This window comes from Henningerozyma blattae, chromosome 6 (genome assembly GCF_000315915.1).
Source record: "Henningerozyma blattae CBS 6284 chromosome 6, complete genome".
In the NCBI taxonomy this organism is placed as follows: Eukaryota; Fungi; Ascomycota; class Saccharomycetes; order Saccharomycetales; family Saccharomycetaceae; genus Henningerozyma; species Henningerozyma blattae.
In genome coordinates this window covers 1,013,516-1,036,751 of record NC_020190.1, presented here as the reverse complement: position 1 = coordinate 1,036,751, position 23,236 = coordinate 1,013,516, and the positions used below count along the sequence as shown (strand labels likewise).

General features: G+C 31.7%; 13 protein-coding genes and 1 non-coding gene across 14 annotated transcripts; 9 read left to right on the top strand and 5 right to left on the bottom strand.

Annotated features, from left to right (window-relative positions):
* Window positions 1-354: 354 nt before the first annotated feature.
* DBP6 (putative ATP-dependent RNA helicase DBP6) lies at window positions 355-2,274 on the bottom strand (the record flags this gene model as incomplete). Its single annotated transcript, XM_004181425.1, has 1 exon — window positions 355-2,274. The coding sequence occupies one exon, from the start codon at window positions 2,272-2,274 to the stop codon at window positions 355-357; it is 1,920 nt and encodes a 639-aa protein (XP_004181473.1).
* Window positions 2,275-2,659: 385 nt separating this feature from the next.
* On the top strand, window positions 2,660-2,938 carry RSM19 (mitochondrial 37S ribosomal protein uS19m; the record flags this gene model as incomplete). Its single annotated transcript, XM_004181424.1, has 1 exon — window positions 2,660-2,938. The coding sequence occupies one exon, from the start codon at window positions 2,660-2,662 to the stop codon at window positions 2,936-2,938; it is 279 nt and encodes a 92-aa protein (XP_004181472.1).
* Window positions 2,939-3,453: 515 nt separating this feature from the next.
* Window positions 3,454-3,978, top strand: MRPS12 (mitochondrial 37S ribosomal protein uS12m; the record flags this gene model as incomplete). The annotated part of the gene is made up of 1 exon (XM_004181423.1): window positions 3,454-3,978. The coding sequence occupies one exon, from the start codon at window positions 3,454-3,456 to the stop codon at window positions 3,976-3,978; it is 525 nt and encodes a 174-aa protein (XP_004181471.1).
* A 385-nt stretch (window positions 3,979-4,363) lies between these two features.
* Window positions 4,364-5,371, top strand: ARC35 (Arc35p; the record flags this gene model as incomplete). Its single annotated transcript, XM_004181422.1, has 1 exon — window positions 4,364-5,371. The coding sequence occupies one exon, from the start codon at window positions 4,364-4,366 to the stop codon at window positions 5,369-5,371; it is 1,008 nt and encodes a 335-aa protein (XP_004181470.1).
* Window positions 5,372-5,864: 493 nt separating this feature from the next.
* On the top strand, window positions 5,865-8,672 carry PAT1 (deadenylation-dependent mRNA-decapping factor PAT1; the record flags this gene model as incomplete). Its single annotated transcript, XM_004181421.1, has 1 exon — window positions 5,865-8,672. One exon carries the CDS (start codon window positions 5,865-5,867, stop codon window positions 8,670-8,672), a length of 2,808 nt encoding a protein of 935 aa, XP_004181469.1.
* A 374-nt stretch (window positions 8,673-9,046) lies between these two features.
* On the bottom strand, window positions 9,047-9,439 carry TBLA0F04160 (uncharacterized protein; the record flags this gene model as incomplete). Its single annotated transcript, XM_004181420.1, has 1 exon — window positions 9,047-9,439. One exon carries the CDS (start codon window positions 9,437-9,439, stop codon window positions 9,047-9,049), a length of 393 nt encoding a protein of 130 aa, XP_004181468.1.
* A 1,746-nt stretch (window positions 9,440-11,185) lies between these two features.
* TBLA0F04150 (6-phosphogluconolactonase) lies at window positions 11,186-12,343 on the top strand (the record flags this gene model as incomplete). The annotated part of the gene is made up of 1 exon (XM_004181419.1): window positions 11,186-12,343. The coding sequence occupies one exon, from the start codon at window positions 11,186-11,188 to the stop codon at window positions 12,341-12,343; it is 1,158 nt and encodes a 385-aa protein (XP_004181467.1).
* Window positions 12,344-13,619: 1,276 nt separating this feature from the next.
* HUB1 (ubiquitin-like protein HUB1) lies at window positions 13,620-13,841 on the top strand (the record flags this gene model as incomplete). Its single annotated transcript, XM_004181418.1, has 1 exon — window positions 13,620-13,841. One exon carries the CDS (start codon window positions 13,620-13,622, stop codon window positions 13,839-13,841), a length of 222 nt encoding a protein of 73 aa, XP_004181466.1.
* A 331-nt stretch (window positions 13,842-14,172) lies between these two features.
* On the top strand, window positions 14,173-15,717 carry RSA4 (Rsa4p; the record flags this gene model as incomplete). The annotated part of the gene is made up of 1 exon (XM_004181417.1): window positions 14,173-15,717. One exon carries the CDS (start codon window positions 14,173-14,175, stop codon window positions 15,715-15,717), a length of 1,545 nt encoding a protein of 514 aa, XP_004181465.1.
* Window positions 15,718-16,179: 462 nt separating this feature from the next.
* On the top strand, window positions 16,180-16,635 carry IMG2 (mitochondrial 54S ribosomal protein mL49; the record flags this gene model as incomplete). The annotated part of the gene is made up of 1 exon (XM_004181416.1): window positions 16,180-16,635. The coding sequence occupies one exon, from the start codon at window positions 16,180-16,182 to the stop codon at window positions 16,633-16,635; it is 456 nt and encodes a 151-aa protein (XP_004181464.1).
* A 275-nt stretch (window positions 16,636-16,910) lies between these two features.
* ALG12 (dolichyl-P-Man:Man(7)GlcNAc(2)-PP-dolichol alpha-1,6-mannosyltransferase) lies at window positions 16,911-18,587 on the bottom strand (the record flags this gene model as incomplete). Its single annotated transcript, XM_004181415.1, has 1 exon — window positions 16,911-18,587. One exon carries the CDS (start codon window positions 18,585-18,587, stop codon window positions 16,911-16,913), a length of 1,677 nt encoding a protein of 558 aa, XP_004181463.1.
* A 458-nt stretch (window positions 18,588-19,045) lies between these two features.
* ZNG1 (GTP-dependent zinc transferase) lies at window positions 19,046-20,446 on the top strand (the record flags this gene model as incomplete). Its single annotated transcript, XM_004181414.1, has 1 exon — window positions 19,046-20,446. One exon carries the CDS (start codon window positions 19,046-19,048, stop codon window positions 20,444-20,446), a length of 1,401 nt encoding a protein of 466 aa, XP_004181462.1.
* A 148-nt stretch (window positions 20,447-20,594) lies between these two features.
* On the bottom strand, window positions 20,595-21,614 carry TBLA0F04090 (peptidylprolyl isomerase family protein CPR8; the record flags this gene model as incomplete). The annotated part of the gene is made up of 1 exon (XM_004181413.1): window positions 20,595-21,614. One exon carries the CDS (start codon window positions 21,612-21,614, stop codon window positions 20,595-20,597), a length of 1,020 nt encoding a protein of 339 aa, XP_004181461.1.
* Window positions 21,615-22,951: 1,337 nt separating this feature from the next.
* TBLA0Ftrna4T lies at window positions 22,952-23,024 on the bottom strand. The gene has a single exon. It is a non-coding gene; the product is annotated as a tRNA-Thr (tRNA).
* Window positions 23,025-23,236: the final 212 nt, after the last annotated feature.

The window sequence follows — 23,236 nt, the reverse complement described above, 5'->3', positions numbered from 1 at the left end:
CTAGGCATAATAGTACTAATATGAAAATAGAATATGTTGGTAAAACAAATTGACAGTGGTATGTTACTAAGGTGCTATTAGACTCCTATAGAGCTTAATTTTGATTTAATTTTTGTATGAGTTTTTCAAGGCTAATAAATTAAAATAATCATTGTTTAACAATGGTACTAAAAAGACAAATTGTGTCGCTCAAAATTAAGATATATAGATATGAGAACATCGAAAACGTTAGTCTATTATGCTTTCTATAAATTACATAGTTCTAACGATTAAATAATATACATATAAAAAAAGAAGTTTCGATAATACTACATATATAAGTGGAGAATATTGGGGGGTTACCGTCCATTAAAACTATTTTACTAAGCTTAGTTGTTTTAAAGTCTGTAAGCATTCTTTGTATATTTCGTCTTCATGTTTTGATATAGACAGTAGTTCAGAAAGTGCTGTTGATTTTTTAGATGCGTTGGAATCCACACTATCGTCGTCTTTATCATCAGTTGCGTTTCCAGATGGATGGCCCCATAGTTGGGGAGTATAACCTCCAATATCTCTACTAATATCATTATCGATTTGTTGAGTCCAAAACTGTTTTTCACCTTTACCAACTAGCATATTATAAGCCTGACCCTCAGACCCAGCTCTGGCAGTTCTACCACATCGGTGAACATATTGTTGTGAGGAAATTGGTAGATCATAATTTATAACATGTGTAATATCATTGATATCGATACCTCTTGATATCAAATCTGTGGTGATTAAAATTTTATTAATGGAATTTTCAATTGTTGACGAAAATGCATTTACTAATCTCTTATTATCCGTACGAGAATTGTTAGAATTAATTGAGCTGATGTCTTGGGTTTCAGTAATTAAATTCTTATCGTTCATCATTTTTAACAAAGATGCCAATCTTAAAGAGGCTTCATTCGATTTGACAAATACTAAAATTTTGGAACGTTTCAAGTTAGCAAACAGACGCAACAAAATTAAAGGTTTATAGACACTCTTTGCCGTTGGGATATTGATGTTAAATTCTTGTAATGTAGTTGGCAAATTATATAATTTCACAGTATCCATAATAAACAATTTAGGCTTATAAAATTGAAGTTTGTTTAATTTTTCTGTATTTGTAGTTAATGTAGCTGAGAATACAAATTTAATTATATTACCTGGTAGTTTATCATTTTTTTCGAGTTTAATCTTGTTCATTAATTCAGAACACCAATTTTGAAATGATTGATTTAAAAGACGATCAGCTTCATCTAAAACTAGCATTTTAAGGTTTTTTAAATTAATCGAATTTAATTGTAGATGGTCCACTAATCTACCCGGTGTCATTATTAAAATATCTGGTTCTTGTTTTAGAAACTTTTGATGCTCCTCCTTTAGTGAATTCTCTAATTTAGAAATACTAATAATTAAACTTGTTCCTTCAGCCAATTTAGATAAAGTATCAAACACTTGATTAATTAATAATTTTGTAGGAAGTATAATTAATGATCTCAATTTATTAACTTTTCTGGAGGATAAAGCTTGAATTATTGGAATACAATAGCCTAAAGTTTTACCAGAACCAGTGGAAGCATTAACTAAGATATCACCAACTCTCCTAGTAAAATGTTTTTTAGTAATGGATAAGGAAAAATTTAAAATGGGTAAAACTGTGTCCAATAATATAGTTTGAATTGGAAAAGTTTCTTTGGAGTAATATTTAATAATATTTTGTAATAGTTTGGGGCGTAATTGATTTGAATAAGCATCATATTGCTTCACCATTGTGTTATCGTAATAAATTTTTGTTGTGTTAATCCAAGCCATCGATTTGGAGTTATGTTCATCATTGGCTTTACGCTCTTCAGTTGTAATGTCTCTTACAATAGCAGGTTGAGGTATTTGACTCAAATCATGAATATATTCAGATGCTATCTTGTCTTCTTTATCATCATTTTCTGATACCAGTTCTGATGCATCTATTTTACCTTGTAATGAGAGAGTTTGTTGAAATCTTGATAGAACAGATGTATGTTTATCTGAAATATTATCTAATGAAATTGGATTTATATCTGGTTGAGCGTTTTCAAGTTTAGGCTTGTTTGACATATCAACATCACCATCCTCATCCGATTCATTTTCACTTTCACTAGTATTTTCTTTATTTTTATCAGAATGATTCTTTTCATGAACTTCTTCCTTTAGTTTTTCTTCCATATTTTCTTCTTCTTCTTCTGAAGATACTGAATCCTCATCTTTATCTTCATTTTTTCTTTTCATTGGAATTAGTTTGCTATATTTTGTCTCATCATTTTTAGTGTTATCTTCAGTGACTTTATTAGGATCAAATCGTAGAGCAAACATTCTTCCTTAATATCTATCTAATCAGATAAATTAGTCGTTTCCAATAGAGATGTATATCAAAGGAAAATGAGATGTTGTAATATCTATTTGTAAATTGATAGAAATTAATAATTGAATAAATAATTTTTTTTTTAACATAATATTGAGCTCATCTCAAAATTTTATTTTCCGCTCCGTGGATCTCCAAAAATAAAGGATTCATTTTACACTTACTAAGTAAAAAGGCAGAAAGTTAAATATTATAACACATTTATTTATAGTTGTTTCTAAACATTGAAGATATACACCAACATAGGCAACAATGATTCCATCCTTACGATTGTGTTCTAGAGCAGCTTGGAAGGGTCCTAATATTGTACCACTTCCAATACAACAAGCCATTAAAAATCCTGGAATGGCTATCCGTACAAATGCCAGAAGTGCTACAATACTACCACAATTCGTTGGTTTAAAATTTCAGGTACACAATGGAAAAGAGTACGTTGCTTTTGAAGTCACCAAAGATATGGTTGGCTATAAATTGGGTCAGTTTGCTCCAACGAGAAAGAAGTTCAGTTATACTCAAACTAAGAACAAGTAAGTATACATATCTATCATCTGCCTCTGTATTTTTCAACATGTTCATCCCACATTCATATTCCCACTTAAAACATTAAAGACGGCACGAAATATAACCACTTTATGTAAATTTTGTATCTATATAGCATATAATTTATTTTTCAGACTGTTATATTTCGTTTAGACTTCAAAATTACATATAGACACGTATCTATTGATTTTATACTAAAAAAAATACTCCAAAAAACAGTTTTGGGTTATTAAAGTGATTCATATTTTGTTTATTTGAATTGTCTTACTATTCTTTTTCTACCCATATCAAACAATATTAAATGAAAACTATTCCTCCAAAATATAAAATTCTCAAGGCATGTGACCGAAACTTTATAAGGGCAAATCAGAAAATTTGTTAGCTCAGCTAAATTTAAATTCTACAATAGACTAATGTACATAAAACAATACTGTACAAAACAAATAATCAAGCTACTAATACAATTACAATCAAGATAAGTTAGTGAAATGAGCGTATTTAACCGTATGTTTAATAGTGCTTTTAAAAATGGAACAGCTTCCATTTTCTCTAAATCCTTACCTTTGGCTACTATGCAATCACCTTTGGTTTCTAGAACATTTGCGACAAGTCAACCAGTTTGGGCAACATTAAATCAAATCAAGAGAGCTAAAAAGAGTAGTGTATTGGGTAATCCTAACCACCGCCGTAGCAATGCACCTTCGAAAGCCCCAGACCTACAAGTGTGCCCTCAACGTAAAGGTGTCGTATTACGTGTGTTGGTCCTAAAGCCAAAAAAACCAAATTCTGCTCAACGTAAGGCTGCTCGTGTAAGATTAAGCAATGGTAATATAGTTTCTGCATATATTCCAGGAGAAGGCCATAATATTCAAGAACATTCAATTGTATACGTACGAGGTGGTAGATGCCAAGACTTACCAGGTGTTAAGTATCATCTAATTAGAGGTGCTGGTGACTTGTCTGGTGTGGCAAACAGAATTACTTCGAGATCAAAGTATGGTGTCAAGAAGCCAGGGGAAAAGACTGCTTAGACATAATGCATTCCTACCATCACCATGATATTCAGCACACACCCATACTGTAAATAGGTATATATACTCATCTATATTTCTGTATCATTATTCTCTTACATATTCCATAATTGACTCTAATGATGTCCCTAATTTCTGTTTGGTGTTTGCATTATATAAGTCAAATGATATGTATCAAAGCCACTTGTTTTATCTTTTCGTACGGAGCGATAAATTTCACGGCCAAAGAGGAAAGGAGGCCCCGAGAAAGAAGCGTGTATCTCAACTGTATTTTAAGTGAAAAAGTAGTATATAAAGAGTTGAACGTTTCAGGGATGGATCAAGGTTGCCAATTGACTCCTGAAGTTGATCACTATCCAATCTATACAATTCATAACTGTCTTTAATGTTACATTTGGACCCTCACAATCTATTATTACAAAAGACTCTTGCTGAAGCCCGCGAAGCTCAGTTGGCTGGTCGCCCTTTGACCCTAGATCGTATTGTCTCTGATTTTGATTATACCACCTTCCATGTATCTAATGCCCCCGAGGATAAATCTATGTTATGGGTTAGTATCCGTTCCAAGGCTTATCAAACGGTTGCAAGCTGTGGGTCAACTTATCAATCATATTTAAAAGATAAATTAGAAGCCTATCCAGGTATTCAATTATCTTCTCAAACAGAAGCTGCTTATGATATCTCTTTGATTGTTGATTTAAATAAGTTAACTCAAGAAGGTGTTGTTTATTTATCCCTTTTAAAAGTTTTAGTAGTTAGTTACCCATTCCATCTAGCTTTTGAAGAGTTTGATAGATTGAGCAAGATTCCTGTCCCAGTTGATGAACCACCTGTACTATCTGATGTCTTATTTAATATTAAACACAGAGATAATGAACAATTTTTTGTTAAGCCATCTAACGATCGTGTTACAGTAATTTTTGAAACCATCTTTGAAGATGAAACAGATAAGATTTTTGGGAAAGTATTCTTACAAGAATTCGTTGACGCTAGAAAAAGAAATCGTAATATTCAATCTTCTCCACAAGTCCTTGTATCTCATGAACCACCTTTAGAAGTTCAAAACTTCTTCAACACCCATAGACAACAAGCTGGCAGCGATTCAGATCAAAAGAAATATATTACATTTGTTTTGTTTCCAAGACATTTCCAAACTTCCGAATTACAATTCTCCACCATATGCCATTTAGCTTTATTTAGAAACTATTTCCATTATCATATTAAATGTTCTAAAGCATATATGCATTCTAGAATGAGATATAGAGTCAATACTTTTGTTAAAGTATTGAATAGAGCTAAACTAGATGATGAAGATGAAGAAGACGCTGAAAATAAAAATGGTGAACAAGAACATACTAGAAAGACAATCTCAGGTAGAAAAATGGTTTACTAAATATAATCTTAAATAAAGTAGCCATTTAACACTAGTAAACCATGGAAATATTTCTCTAAGCATGTAGTGCATTATTTCGTGACTTTCCATTCCATCCCCTAAGTACTGTGTACTATTATATATATATTGATCAGTATATATTCAAAATAGTATAAAATAACGTAAGAAAAAAGTAAATTGATAATTGTAACTACATAGAGTTCTATATATTTTAGCCCTATTCACGTGATACATCATTCGGCACGATTATGTTATTATATTTCGCTCAAATTTATTTTCTGAAAATTGAAGACGAAAACAGTGGATTTACAAAATGGTTGAAAAAAAAAAAGATACTAAAAAAAGATAACACAGTCTCTAATTTTTTATTAACAAACAATCTTACGTTGTGTAAGTTTTAAAAAGAAATAACCCAATCTCAAACGTCAGTGATTTACGAATTAGCAACTAGATAACTTTTTTTAACCTACTAATTACTTGATTATTTCTAGTGATGTCGTTCTTTGGGTTTGATACTTCTATACCAGGATCTGGCTCTCATGGACATAACAATGGCAGCAAGAAATCTTCAAAATCCCGTAAACATAGTACCACCCCATTGGATTTCGAAGATACTTACCGTGGGTTAGGTGAATATGAGCAAGAAGAGGATGATTATCTTAATGAGGAAACCTTTGGTGGCGCTGCTGACACGGAATTTACTACTGAATTTGACTTTGGATATGGATCTACACCTTCTTCGAATAACACTCCTGTAGTTTCAAATACTAATGTTAATGGAAGTATGAACTCTCATACAATTTCTAATCACTCTTATGCCTCCGCTGCTACTTCAGGGGCTTCCCACCAACAACAAATTGATCAAGCAGTTGATTTGAAACCTATGGAATCCTTGTGGGGACCTGTTGGTGGTAATGCCCATTCTAGTACCTTAGCAAACGTTGGATTAGATCCTAATGATATTCAACAACAACCCACTGGTACAGAACAAGCTCTGTCTCTTGAAGAAATTGAAAGACAACAACGTCAAATGCAACAATTGCATCAAATGCAACAGCAACACCAGTATGCAATGCCTCCTCCAGGGTTCATGCAACAACAACAACAGCAGCAACAACAACAACAACAGCAGCAACAACAACAACAGCAGCAACAACATACTCAGCCACCTCAACAACAACAACTTGGCGGTCCTTTTCCACCTCAATTTGCTCATCCCCAATTCCCACAAATGGGTGGTATGATGATGATGCACCCTCAACATCCAATTGCAATGCCACCAAATATGCAACAACAACAACCTCAACAACAACCCCAACTGCAACCTCATCAGCAACAACCTCAACAGCAACAATTGACTGCTTTGCTACAACAACAAAACCAACAACAGCAACACCACCACCAACAGGCTCCAAACTTGCAACACCAAATCCAACCTCAACATGTCCAAACCCACCAACAACTTCATGGTGGAGTAGTCCAATCTCCTCAACAATTACCTCAACAATTGGTACAACTTGGTATCAAGAATGGTCAATTAATCCCAACCCCACCTCCTGATTCTCCAAATGATTCATTGAAATCAACTTCTTCTCGTGGATCCCAAAGAAGAGAACCATTAACTGCTGAAGAACAAAAACGTTTACAAGCCCGCCATGCCAAGGTTGAAAAGATTTTGAAACATTCAGGTTTAATGACTCCTCGTGATAAAGATTTTATTACTCGTTACCAACTATCTCAAATCGTTACTGAAGATCCGTACAATGAGGACTTTTATTTCCAAGTTTATAAGATTATTCAAAGAGGTGGTGTAATTGGTGAATCAAATAAGGATTTAATTGCTCGTGCTTATTTGGAACATTCTGGCCATAGGTTAGGAGGCCGTTATAAACGAGCTGATGTTGCGCTACAAAGAATGCAAAACCAAGTTGAAAAGGCTGTTACTGTGGCCAAGGAAAGACCACAGAAGAATAAAGATCACGGTAGTGCTGCTCGGGAAGGTGTTCTTGGTAGAATTTCTACTTCAATGAATAGTAAGGCTCCACGTAGACAATTACAAATTCCATCTCATATCGTTAATGATGATACCGTGATTATAGATGAAACTGAAAAGTCTTCTAATCACTCTTCTACTCCTGACCTTGATGAAGTTACTCGTTCTTTAGACAATGTTGGTATTACCCAACATTCTAGAACAAGAAGAAGATCATCGTATGCTTTTACTTCTGTTGATCGTAGTTCTGTTTTGTCACGTTCTGGTGGTAGAAATTTTGTTCTATCTTCTATTGAAACTATATATGAAGAAGTATTGGAATTGGAAGCCCAATTAAGAAGCGGTAAATCTACCGATAACAGCGCACTATGGGATGCTTTACATATTGGTGATGAAAGCTTCGAAGTTTGTCCATATATTTCAATGTTATCGTTTGATAAAGGTGTTAAAATCATGCCACGTATTTTTAATTTCTTGGATAAAGAACAGAAATTGAAATTATTACAAACATTCTTTAGTGAATTATCTCATTTAAATATTATTATCATCAGTTCGTATAAGACCAATCCTGAACCAACTGATAATCAATTAAAGAAAATTGATTTATTCCAAGCGGTTTTCTTAAAGATTATTGTATCCTTTTTATCTAATAGTGCCAATTTTATTGAAATTATGGGTTTATTATTACACTTAATCAAGAATAATAATGTGTCATTTATCTCTACCTCTAAAATTGGGTTAAATTTAATCACAGTTTTAATCTCTAGAGCTGCATTAATTAAGCAAGATATCAATAGATCTAATGTCTTGTCGTCACCGGAAATTTCTACATGGAATGAAGTTTATGATAGACTATTTACTAATTTGGAAACGAAATTGTCGCTGGTTTTCCCACCAAAGGAATATATTCAACACATTATTAAAATAAATTCTTTACACAACAATAACAATAATAATTTGACTACCACTAATAGTAGCACCCCATCATTATCTAGTAGCCCTTCTATCAATAATTCATCTAATAGTGATGGTAATGGGAATAACTTCTATGATCAAGCTTATATTTGGCAATTCTTGGCTTCATTAGCCTTGAGTGGTAAGTTAAATCACCAAAGAATAATTATCGATGAAATAAGAGATGAAATTTTCGGCACTATCAATCTTGCTGAAGAATTGGGGAAGATTGAAGAAACTCAAATGGTCAATTCAAGAGTGTATGGGAAACAAAAACTGTATCAAGATTTAAATTTATTCTTAAATGTTATGGGATTAGTGTCAAGAGATGGTGAAATTACTGAGTTGAAATAATTGGGGGAAAAAAAGTTTAAAAATATCATGACCGAGCATCCAGCTAATTTAAAATGATGTATATTAATAATAATGTTATTTGATCTGTTATTTTTTTTTTCTTTCTTTTTTTTAAATGAACTTAATTAAAATTTAATTTAATTTTTAATATTTATATTAGTACTAATTAATTAAAACTATTAAAAATAATGTAAAAGTATATAAAAGAATGAACATATCCAAAAAAAAGGTCAGAATAATTAAAAAGCCAAAGTTTCTATTCGAGTAGGAGAGCAGATCAGTTAAAGTGCCATCAAACCAAGAAATTAAACTCTAACATGGCCGCTATACTGAAGTGCTTGGAAAAAGAGATAGCTAATCTCAATAGGAAAGACTCACTTTGCAATATCTGGATCTTTGTCATGATGAGTATCGTTAAATTTTTCCTTTTCTGTTCCATGCTCAACATTCTTTGCCTTTGTGTACACTACATCGCTTGTACCATCTGGTTTTTTGAAGATATGGGATATAACTTTTGTATTATTCCACATTTGAATGCCAAACGAACCTAATTCATCTGCTGACTTCTGTCTATAGTTCCTAAACTTTTCATTCTTGGCCATTTCTTCAATCTTTTTACCGCCCATCATATTAATTGCCTCACCTGTACTCTTAACGATATTATTATTCTTATCAAGAGTTACTACTGCGATTGCACCATCGTAAAAATCAGCTGCATTCTTTTTAGTTTTGTCTTTCATATCCATTGTATTAGAACTTGCTACCATATTAATTTACCTTTATTAGTGATTTAAATCTACTTATTCTGAATGGTAAACATTATCGACAAGAAGAATTTTATAATTTAATAAAAGATCTGCCATTTTATCAGCTTTAAAACGTTATATACCACATACCTATCAGACTTTTAAGTCTCGATTACAATATACTCCTGTCTCAAATCAATTAAAAGTATTAGTTTTTTCTAGGTTATATATTATTAATAATTAATAACAGAAAAAAGAAAAGAGAAAAAAAGTTTCAAGGGGTGGCTTGATGACGTTTTTAAGAAATTACCGTAAACAGAAAATATTCACGAGATAGGAAATATATTTTGAGAAAGAAAATATTAACCTAAAATAAAATTGTAGTAATATAAACATTGAAGGACAGTTATTCCCAATATTATATATTTAGCAATATCTCCGTGATAAGGATAGTACACCAACAGATAATAATCTAGATTTCTACTAGATGGTTCATTCAGGGGCATATCTCTTATCGATATATGGTAGAGTAATATCCAATAGTCATTAGTCATCTCACTAGGTAATCTATATCTAATATACAAAGCTGAAAGAGTAATACTGAGTACCATACTTCTATAGGATGTAAAAATATCTTGCTCGCTCAAGAACTTTGAAGAACATTCTTTAGGCAAACAAGAACGTGATAATCATATTCTAAAGAGCATAGAGTTAGCTCTAGATCTAGCGATTATCTCACTGGAAGAACTGCAGGTGTCATAGGAGATTAGCTACCAAGTAATATCTTTACATACACGGCAGCATCTTTTAAATATTGGTATCTCCGATGACCCCAACTTAAAAATCGTTTCTAACAACATACATAGTAATCAAAACAACTCTATTATCATCGCTGTCTAATATATGCTTTCCGATAAGAATCTTGGAGACTTAATGGTGATGATTTATACTTTCCTTACAAGCTTCGTTGTGAATTTTATCGTTTATATTAAATCAAATACCTATGAACTATTGCGTACACTAGCCATGCTGTTCCTAAGAAGTATACGTTCAGTTTAAAAGTTGGAATGCAAAGTCCCTTATTGATATTCTTGGTGTGAACGACTATTACAATTTTATTTAATTATCGAATGCTCACGTGTGGTTCACGTGCTCATAATGCTTATCTATTTTGTAATCGAAATTCAAACTTCGCTTCTTGCGAAATATTTCGAGTGAAAAATCTTATAACAATAATCCAATGGTTGAAAGTTATGTGCGATAATAAATCAAACGTGACCAATACTGACTTATTCAAAGACTTTAGAAATATCTGTCTACAACCATTAAAGGTTTCAAAGATAAGCACTCCTTAACGCTGTGAAACTGAGCTTTCTCTCTTCATCCTGTTAGTCTTCTACTGCTACTACCGTTCTTTAACCTACCTATCTCCTTTTTTTTTTTGATATTTTTATTCATTTCGTTTTATTTTGCGTAAAGTTTAATATCCAATATAATATTTTTATTAATTTTAATTTTACTTTAATTTAACTTACTTCACTTAATTATTTTTCTTTTGCTTTATTTTTTGTTTCCATTCCATTTCCCATTTAGTTTTCTTTACTTCCATTTTCATTTTCTACTTTAACAATAAATTTATTATAGGTATTATAATTATAATTTATTTTTTATTTTGTTTTTTTCTCTTTTCCAGCATATTGCATATTAATTAAATACAACATTTACCCGATTACAAATTTACAATAAGAGATATCATATTAATATAATATGACAACTAATTTACCAAAAATTTATGCATTTCCGGAATTACATGAAGTAGCCATTGCTGTAGCAGATTATGTGGTCTATGCTCAAAATCATGCTCTAAGAAAATCAAACGATTCAAAAGATAATTTGACTACAACCCCTGCATTATCTAATGTAACTTCACAAAATAATTTAAACCAAATAAATAACAATTATACAAATATTTTCCCTAATTCAACGGTAACAAATGCTTTAACGCCAATACCCACAACAACAACATCTACAATTGGAGCACAAAACAATCTTAATAACTCATCTTCTAAGGATTCATTAAAGAGTGCAAAGAGTACCAAGAGTAACAAAAGTTCTCGGTCGGTCAAGAACAATAATAATTCATCTAATTCGAAATCAAAACTCAAAAAGAAAGAAAAAGAAAAAAGATTCAAAATTGCTCTTTCAGGTGGTTCCTTAATCCAAGTTCTACATGAAGGTCTTTTAAAAAGAACTGATATTCAATGGGATAAATGGGATATTTACTTTGCAGATGAAAGGTTAGTACCTTTTGATTCAGTGGATTCAAATTATGGCCAAGCAAAAAGGAAAATTTTCGATTTAATCGATAGTGAAAAATTTGGCAAACCAAATATCTATCATATCGATGAATCTTTAATTAATAATCCACAAGAATGCGCTGATAATTATGAAAAGACTTTAATCAAAGGTTTTGCTGGCAGGGATTCCGTGAAATTGCCAATGTTTGATCTTTTCTTATTGGGTTGTGCCCCTGATGGCCATATTGCTTCTTTATTCCCAAATTTCCAAGAAAATTTAAGAGAAAAATTCGCTTGGGTCATTCCTGTGGAAGGTGCACCCAGTGGCCCAACTAATAGAATTTCATTAACAATCCCTGTCATTTGTCATTCTCATCGTGTTGCTTTCGTTGTAGAAGGATCTACAAAGGCTCCAGTTGTTAGAATCATCATGGAACGTCCAGAAAAGGGATTACCTAGCTCAATTGTGAATGAAGGTGCAAGTGGCCGTGTTTCCTGGTTTGTGGATGATGAAGCTTTAAATGATGTTTTTGTAACAAAGAGAAGATACAAATTCAGATCTATACAAGAACCACCAACTACCGCAAATACAAGAAATAGTCCTTCCCCTACTCTAAACGATTCTTAATTCCAACCCTTTCTTACTTATCCCTCTCATCTAATTGACGGAATGATTCACATATGCTAATATTTCAACTGAAGAATCTTACTACGACAAATTAAAAAAACGCATAATCTATCATTGTTTCTCTGTTTTTCTGCTTTCTCTTAAAAAAATTAATATTATAACATAGTAAACTATATTGACATTAAAGTACTATTATAATTACCATTTTTTTCTTTCTTTAATTTATTTACTTTATTTAATTTTTATCTTTATTTTACTTGCCCTTTATTTCACTACGTCTTCTTATTTTTACTACTTTTCCTATTTTTTAAATTTCGATATGTTTTAATAACTCTAAGATATACCTATGACTATCTTACTAACTATGTACATATTGTGCACTTATTCACTTCTTTATTTTCTCTTGTATTTATACTACGCAAATTTTAATATTTCTTTTTATTGATTTATTTATTGTCTTTAGGCGGCTACCATTTAAACTCCGAATGCTATTATGAGGCAAGAAAAATGGTATTAGAAATGTAAAGGCGATTACATAATATAAAACAAACTTAAACATAACTATTAGTTGACTCATAGACAACTAGGCTGTATTTTTTACTCCAGTCCATGGACAAATATAATTATTGTTGTAAATCCCCGACGTTAGCCTATCAAGAAATTCTTTTGAACTCTGAATAATTTTACACTTAAATTTACCCAAGTATAAAGCTCCAATTACTATGTTGCTTTTAGTCAGAATTTAATAATTATGCTGATCTATTAAGATTTCATGCCTTTTTCTTAATACTATATATTTTAAAAAATTCATAAAAACAATAAATAGTATTTGTATGATACAATTATTTAAGCTATCGACATTCGATCAGTTAAATTGGAAATTGTCCAAGCCAGTCAAAAATTTGAGTAGCTACCACTAAATTAAAAATTAACTTTACAAACTCAAGTCACATCTCTATATTATAATTAAAAAATCATTCGTTATCTTAGAAAAAAAAACAACCAAAACAGATATATATAAAGTGTAATATTGATAATTTCTATTGTAAATTATTATCCTTTATGCAATAGTTTTTGGCATATTTTAAAAGTCTCTTATTTTTTGATTGGAGGAGGTCATTCGTTCCCATGATGTTTAGCGAATTTCGATAAAAAAACAAATGGTTTTACAAATTCTATATATTTATTTACTTGTGTAATAAAAGGATAAGAGGCGACACTTTGCACCTTTTATTTGTTTCGATTTACACATTGGCAATATATTAACTAAAAAGTAATGATCGAAGTCTTGGTAAGTGATCGTATGGGCCAACGTGTGATTGTTAAATGCCTACCAGAAGACACAGTACATGACTTCAAACAAGTACTAGCAGCACAATTGAAGATGGATGTTTCTAAGATATCTGTTTCAAGAGGGAAGAACGTTCTAAGAGACCACATTACCTTAGATGATTATGAGATTCATAATGGAACTAACTTGGAACTGTATTATTTGTAAAAGAGTACTTTTGAAGATAGGTACTTTAGACAGTAATAATCAAGGATATACTCTAACTATTACATATATAGTTAATCATACTGACTCTATCGTTATTTAAGATTGTAATACATCATAGGCACTTTTCAATGCAATAGTGAAATTTTTATTTTTTATCTGAAAATAATTTCAAAATGCCGAATAAGTGCGATGAGGTGCAATTTTTCATTTAGTTAAAAGTACATATCTCAAATATTATATAACGTTTAGAGCATTTTAATTATTGTTTGTATTTTTATAAGTCTATCTTTAACCACTTCAGCAACATCTATATTTCGATCATTTATATATAATGGCTACTATCATCCCTCCTCCCTCCAAAAAGCAAAAAAGAGCTCAACAACAACCAAAGGAAGTGGATTTAATTCCAACCGATTTACCACATGTCTCTATTAGATTCCAAGCTTTAGATACGGGTGAAAATGTTGGAGGTTCTTTAAGAGTTCCAGGTGGTATTACAGAAAAACAACTAGAAGAATTGTTAAATCAGCTTAATGGGTCGAGTGATGAACCAGTTCCATATACATTCAGCTGCTCTATTCAACCAAAGAAGAATGAACCTGCCAAAACTATAGATATAACAGATAATTTGTATTCTTCATTACTGAAGCCAGGCTACAATACTACTGAAGATATAATCACCTTGATATATACTCCTCGGGCTGTTTTCAAAGTTAAACCAGTTACTAGAAGTTCATCTGCCATTGCAGGCCACGGTTCAACAATATTATGTTCTGCATTTGCTCCAAATTCAAGCTCAAGAATGGTTACTGGTGCAGGTGATAACACAGCAAGACTTTGGGATTGTGATACCCAAACCCCAATGGCTACATTATCAGGTCATTCCAATTGGGTTCTTTGTGTTGCTTGGTCTCCAGATGCTGAAGTCATTGCTACTGGTTCCATGGATAATACAATCAGATTATGGAATGGTATTAATGGTAAACCTATTGGTGATTCATTAAGAGGACACTCTAAGTGGATCACTTCATTAGCTTGGGAACCTTTACATCTAGTTAAAGTTGGCCAAAAACCACGTTTAGCTTCTGCTTCTAAGGATGGTACCATTAAAGTTTGGGATACCACTGGTAGAGTGTGCTTATATACTTTAAGTGGACATACAAGTTCTGTATCATGTGTTAGATGGGGTGGACAAAATATGCTATATACTGGTTCGCATGATAAAACTATTAGAGTTTGGGATATGAATTCAAACGGTAGATGTATAAATATTTTAAAATCTCATGCTCATTGGGTTAATCATCTTTCTCTATCAACTGACTATGCCTTAAGAATTGGTCCTTTTGATCATTCTGGTGCAAAACCAGCTATTGCAGAAGAAGCTAGAGATAAAGCCTTAAAGAATTATGAGAAAATAGTCAAGAAAAATGGTCATACGGAAGAATTAATGGTTACTGCAAGTGACGATTTTACTATGTTCTTATGGAATCCATTAAAATCTACAAAACCCTTAGCAAGAATGACAGGACATCAAAAATTAGTAAATCATGTAGCTTTCAGTCCAGATGGTAGACACATCGTTTCTGCATCATTTGACAATTCTATTAAATTATGGGACGGTAGAGATGGTAAATTTATTTCTACTTTTAGGGGTCATGTAGCAAGTGTTTATCAGGTAGCCTGGTCCTCAGATTGCAGATTATTGGTCTCTTGCTCAAAAGATACTACTTTAAAAGTCTGGGATGTTAGAACTAAAAAATTATCTGTCGACTTACCAGGTCATCAAGATGAAGTTTTCACAGTAGATTGGAGTGTAGATGGTAAGAGAGTATGCAGCGGTGGAAAAGATAAGATGGTAAGGCTATGGACACATTGATACTCTGAATTATTAATTACACTCTTTATATCATTTCAATTAAAATGAACCTGTTTTACTTCTTGCCAAACACTTATTTTAGCATCGTTATATTTTTTATTTTGAATCCGGTTTATCCAATTTTTTTATATACCTTCGTTATATTAACAAATGTACAGTAGCATTTCTTTCATAATCTATTTATTTCCATTAATATATATACAAATATAAATAATTATTGCATTGAATATCTTGAGGAAAGATAAATAGTTAATCGTTAGTTTTCATTAATTTAATGCTTAAACCTGTCTTATACATTAAATGTTAGTTTTTAGAAAATTATCGTCTAATAAATCCGTGACCTTCTTGTAAGTTAGCGGAACCTTAAAAAAATTATATATTTCGAATAAAAATACACAAGCAACACTCAACAACTGAGTAGGAAACAAAATTAAGATTTCATCAAAACACAATCTATTGATTATGAACATATTTAGAAATACAATCATACACCAAAGTACAACATTATCTACTTTAGCGTTGAAAAGATGTATACCGAATGCAATTGTATCAGTGAGGAATCTGCGTAGTATAACAACAACAACATCAAATAGTCGTATTCCTTCGTTCCCAGATATGACTAATGTTCAGTTGGATACTATTGTAGGTTTTTCTAAATTTGGGAAAGGTAGCTATTTTATTGAAAGATCAAGCAGCGGGAATTTACCAGTCTATTCTGATATTAAAGGTGGTGGTAATAAGATAGTTACACAAATATCCAAGATAAAGGGAGATATTATACAACTAAGAAATGATTTACAAAATGCTTTGCCATTTATTGAAAAGAATAGATGGACCGTATTGATGCAATCTAAGAAGATCATAGTAAAAGGTGATTATGTCCGTGAAATTAAAGATGTTTTAACAAAACGTTTTTAGGAGAATTAAGACTCTATAATCATATAGTAGCAATGAAGTACATTGAAATTAATTAAATATTCTGCGATTGTAAATAGTTGGCTATATCTATGATATAGCATTTAGAAGGATTAATAAACTCAAAGAAATACTTTTTTATTAATGCGTATTTTTTTTAATTCTTTTGGCAATGTATATAATTATATATATTTTATAAGTAAAAATTTGTCGAAACAAAAACTAACGATTAGAAAGATGAAGGAACTAAACTTCTGTTGTAATTATATTATTTTATTCTAAGCTGTAGCAGCTTTCTTATAAGTATATAAGATCTCTGAAGAGACGAAGGTCTTGTGAATAATATCGTGCCAACTTACTTCACTATCAACGACATCTTTGATAGTACGGAAAATATTTTTATTTTCAGTGAACAAAATCTTCATTAAGAAAGAAGAATCCACATAACTGAAAGTAGTTGTAGTGTTGATGATTTCCCAGTTACCCGTATCATTCAATTCTGCAGGGAAAAGATCTGAACTTGGTTCAGACATAATTAAATATTCAAAGGATGGCCATAATTCTATTAATTGTTCTGGTTTTTCGGTTTTATCATAGATGATACCAAACCCATCATAGTCCAATTGTCCAAATAAACTAACCCCAGTCATACAAGCAGGAACAGAAAGGTGAACAGTAGTATTTCTAATATTATTATCAATAAAATATTGATTTAATTTGGCTAAAGCATCCCCTCCAGGATAATTCATTTGAGAAATAATTGAAAACACAATAGAGATTAAAAAGGAAAACAATGCAGATAAGGGCAATAGTAAAGTTAATAGAGTTCTAAAAGTACCTTGGGCATTAACGTTTTCCCAAAGATAGGCAGTACCTGTTGAACCCAATAAGATGATACCAGGTAAAGAATAAACAATGAATCTCCATTCTTTATGTGGCTGAAATGACATGAATAAAATATGGAAATAAGATGCAAAACCGACGATATGTAGGTTTGTTGGACCAATTTTAAATCCCAAGTAGTTTAATAATAAAACAGTTGGTGGTAAAAATATCATTCTTAAATAACGAGTGAAGTAAGATAAAAATGGTTCTGAACCCCATTGGATAGATTTACCTTCGATAACATTAAAAATAAATGCGTCAAGTTCTGGAATACATCTTTGACCCCAGAAATGAGAATCGATGGCAAAAGAGATGCTTAATCCTAGGCAGCCCCCAAATACACCATATTGAACAGCTCTTACCAACGAAATTTGCTTTAGAAAAACTGATGCTAGTGCAATACCTGCTATTAAACCTACAACTTCTAATCTGCAAACAGCGGCAGTGAAGCCGCCTAATAAGATAGCCCAATGATAATCACCCATTAAAGTCCAAGCGATGCAAACATTTGTCAAGGAGAAAGTAACGACAAAATTAGGTAACGGTCTTGAAAAATAAAACATTAAATGGAAACTGACGGTACAGAAGACAACAAACCATGATCCAACAGTAGTCATATCTGTATCAGGAGGCCTTGATACCACAGATCTTGTTTCTTCTCTATTTTTTTTTTCTTGCTCTTCCCTAAGCTCTGCAACTCTATCAAACATACCTTGAACACAATTTTTTAAATATAATATAGACAAACCATTTAGCATACCAATCATACTTCTTGCTAGCATTTGTGTATCAAGGCTGGTATATGGATTAATAGAATAATTTCTATACCAATCACTAATTAAAACAAAGGGTTTGGTTAAAAATGCTATCACTAGAGGACCAAAAAATGATCTTGGAACCACACCAGGGAATTGCAAATGGTCATATTGTGAAATATCACTAATACCATATTTCAAAATATCGTGGATTGCTTGAATGGAAAAACTTTCCTCCACTTTTGTAAAGGGGGCCTGAACTTGATGAAATATAATAACAGCTATGAGAATTGAATCGAAATAGCCTACCTGCATGATGACAAGATTGATAGAAATGTGCAATGAAGTAATGTTCTAATAATTGAGTGATCCGAAGTTTAAATATTGCAGAATAAGGAACTGTAAATCCAAAAATACCTGAAGAATTCCATCTTTAAATTCCATTGTTATCTCTTATAAAAATCTCATCACTTTTCATGATTTCGAATTCTTGGTTTTAATTCTCGGCTTGTACATTTCCGAAAACAGATAGCAGCCGCTACAAGACCTAGGTCTGAAAAAGTGCAACCCTTATTAGACCTGGAGTTGAATATTTTTAAATATAGGACATCGATAATTAAATGTGAGACATATACACATTAGGTCCTAAAAGAGAATGTGATATTAATGGGATATCTCAATACGTAGTCTGTGTTTATTAGGTAACTTCTCTTAATAGACTCTTAGAGCTTGCCATCTTTATATAATAAATCTGACTTGATTATTTTGATAGGATGAATGCTTTGAAAGATATTAGCTATAAGGAGGATGAAGATGGAGAATTACCGTCATTAATAACTGGAAACGAATCTAACTTAAAGGATATCCTTAACAATACCACTGCTGATGGTGGCATTAATATTGTGGGTGAGTCAAAATTAAATCGAGCTAACAAACAAGTTGAAGAGATAACATTGGCGATTAATAATAAGAAAAATATACAGCAAAAGATTCCAGTAAGTATAATTACAGGCTATTTGGGCTCAGGCAAATCAACTTTGCTAGAAGCGATTGCAAAAAAAGGGTCCGATAGAAAGATTGCTGTTATTTTGAATGAATTTGGTGATTCAAGTGAGATTGAGAAATCTATGACTATTAGGAATGGAAACAATAATTACCAAGAATGGCTAGATTTAGGGAATGGATGCCTTTGTTGTTCATTGAAAAATATCGGAGTGAAAGCAATCGAAGATATGATAGATCGATCACCAGGTAAGATTGATTATATATTACTAGAGACGTCTGGGATTGCAGATCCTGCTCCCATTGCCAAAATGTTTTGGCAGGATGAAGGATTGAATAGTAGTATTTATATCGATGGCATAATTACAGTATTGGATTGTGAAAATATTTTAAAGTGTTTAGATGATAAATCTCCTGAAAGTCACTGGCATGGCGAAAATGTTATCGTAGAAAATAATCTAACCATTGCACATTTTCAAATTGCAATGGCAGATAGAATAATAATGAATAAATTTGATAAAATAGAAACAAGTGATGAGAAAATCAAAAATATTAAAGACAAAATCAAGGAGATTAACTCATTAGCTCCTATTTATTATACAAAATATGGTGATTTGGGCATAGATAAATTGATGGATATTCATGCGTATGATGGTAAGGATATTTCAGAATTGATTGACCATCAAGATCATCTACATGACATTACTTCGGATCAACATAAAAATGAAAGCTCGCATCCAGGATCTCACTCAATTTCATACAACCATAAGCATTTGAATAATACCTTCCATGATCCAAGAATGAACACTATCACAATAAAGTTTCAACCTTTGAAAAATGAATTCGACTTTAAAAAATTTGAAGAGAAATTTTTACAAGTATTACTATGGAAAGATTTTGGTGTTAATAAATCGATAAAGATGTTAGGTGACCATTTAGATTGGGAAATTCAAAGAACAAAGGGTTTAATTTTACTTAATGATAATACTGTAAAGATTTTACAAGGTGTACGAGATACATATGATGTCTTTCCCGGTACAAAGCTACCTGAAGTATCGTACTGTAAAATAATCTTTATTGGCAAATATTTAGACCAAGAAGTGATAGAAAAATTGATATACGATTTTCTTGTTAATATATGCCATTATGATCATCCGATGATCTTAGAATAAAAGCTTTACGTATAAATTATTTTACAAATATTATTTCTGAGTGAAAATGACTTCTAAAAAAATTACATTCATACATACAAATATATATATTTATTCTAGTGCTGTACTTCTGGATTATGCATTAGTGCTACTTTTAAAGTAAATTATCTCAATACTTCCTCATAGAAACAACCTTTTTACCAAATATTTCTCGTTTGTATTTGTTTAAAGTTAACACAATAAATATAATGACAGAGATAACTACCAATAGTTCCTTCAATTGGGAAGTCGATTGTGCCTGACCTCTTTGTTTAGCTCTTAAAGCCGATTGTTCATCTGTTAATGGGATGAATTCTTTTGATAAAACATTAGTATCCAAATCAGCTAATCTTTCACCCAATTCTAATTCCCCTTTTCTGTATCTACCTACTCTATCTAAGTAAGTAACTTGCTTATCTTTAATATTACCTAATATCAAAGGAGCCATAATAATATGTTCAATATTCATTGGGTTGACAGGCTTGGATTCAGAATCTAATTTAGTATTTTTTGAAATGTTAATTAGCTCTTGTAAACCATTAATAACTTGCCCAAATACAACAGTCTTTTCATCAAACTCTGGTTGTGCCTCAGGGCTTGTTTCTATATAAAACTTAGAATTTAAAGTTCCTAGAGTACCTTCATTAGCCATAACAACTCTACCTGGCCTATCATGTCTTAAAACAAAATTTTCCTCTTCCCAAGCAGGACCTAACGTGGAAAATTTTGCAATACCGTAGAGGACATCACCCGTAAGCATAGATTTACCTGGTATAATTTTATTTATGCTGTTACCTTCATATTTAACTTTCACACGTTTTGGTGGTATAGAATCACCAACTGGGACAACAATACCTTTAGCTAGTTTATCGAAATTACCAAAAGTTTTTGGTGTAATAGAACCATACAAAGCGATAGTAATAGTATGCAATCTATATTCCTGTAATAGCTCATCAAAATATCGAATGGTTAAAAAACAATGAGACGTTACAGGTGGTGAAGGTTCATATATTTTATTGAAGTCAACGCGAGTTTCATCAGTAGTTAATTGTGCAGATGAACCTTTGGCCGTTGAATCTAAGGTTGTTGGAGCAGATAATACTAAATCACAGAAGATAAGTATCCATGACACTAAATTGTAAGCCAACATAACTGTAGATGAGTATAAATAATTAGTATAAAGTATGGTTTTATTCTTGGCTGAAACCTAAAATGAAAGTTATATATACTACTAGTGTACTCTGTTACAAAAAATCGTACTTACATATATATAAAGAAGCTCTATTTACTTTAAAGGTTTTGTATCTTCAGTTAACAGTTTACTAAAGAAGGATTCGAAAACACTTAATTAAGCATGATAAGAACAGAATATCTTTTTAGTTTGGGTGTAATGGATAGTGAGTCTCACTCAAGAATTTTATCAACAACAATGAAATTGAACTGAATGGGAAACAATGGCTTAGTTGATGCATAACTGCTTTAACAGGAAATTACATTCCTTGCATTACGTACTAAGAGACAAAAAAAAACAACCTATATCTAGTTATTTGGTTTTTCTCTTTGAAACTTCATTTTTGTTCGAGAATTCCCATCTAATTGAAATTTCCCAATAAATCTTCCTGATGATCGCGTATGTCGTGTTACGCGAATTTTTTTTATTACTTATTTATTCAACAACGCGAAAAAGTTCAACTTTTATCATTAACACGTTACTTTCCTCTCGTTTAGATCATATAGTAATTAATATCGAATAAAGACAATTTTTGCGACAGAAGTAGAAATTGATTTCCATATTACTTTTCTTGTGGAGAAGATTTAATATGCCCTCTTAAGAATGTAATTTTTCGGACAAGCCGAAGTATATCTAAAGTTTTTATTGAGGAATTATCTATATCAGCTCGTGATGTGAAATAATGTAGAATAGAATGTCATTTCAACAAAAAGGATGAGGTTGATCAGTATTTGCTAACTTTTGAAACTGTTTTAAATTTATAGTAAGTGCTATGTGTTATAGCTATCTATTTCCTTGTTTGAGCAAAGCCATATATTAATAATAATATTTTTATTAATATGTGGTGCAGAAATTTTTTGAAGCACGTGATACACAATATTCAAAAATAGCGACGAGATAAGATGAGATGAGATCAACTAAGTATATAAACACAAAGATGATAACATCGACAAATTTGCAGAGAAATAGAGAAGGAAAATAAGAGGAGAAAGAAAACAACGAGCTTGCTAGTTGGCGATTTGGAAACTATTATTATTATATATTACCATTTAGCACATATCAGTTTACTAGTGACATACCTATATAAGTCCATAGTTAAACTTCCTCGTTAATATTATTATAAGCTACAACTTAATACAAATTAGTATCAAAAATTATTACAAGCATATGTTATTCCTTTTCATCGTACCATTTAGATTAAGTTGTTAGCGCCATTCAAACACGTGACAAACAAATTTTTACAAAAAAAGTTAGATTGCTTTCAACCAGAGTCGAACTGATGATCTCCACATTACTAGTGTGGCGCCTTACCAACTTGGCCATGAAAGCCCCTTTTTGTTGTTTCTGTCGTAAACCAACTTAGGAATACGAGACACTTAAATAGTAACTAACAAAAACTTAACTTAACAATCTATTAAATTAACACCAGTGTTGTGTATAATTTCTAATTAGCAACTTGTAGATGAGTATAAAGTCGTTCTCGTCTACAACATTTTTTGTTGTAATACCAGAATAACAGGACGAGGATAATGCTTCAGAGT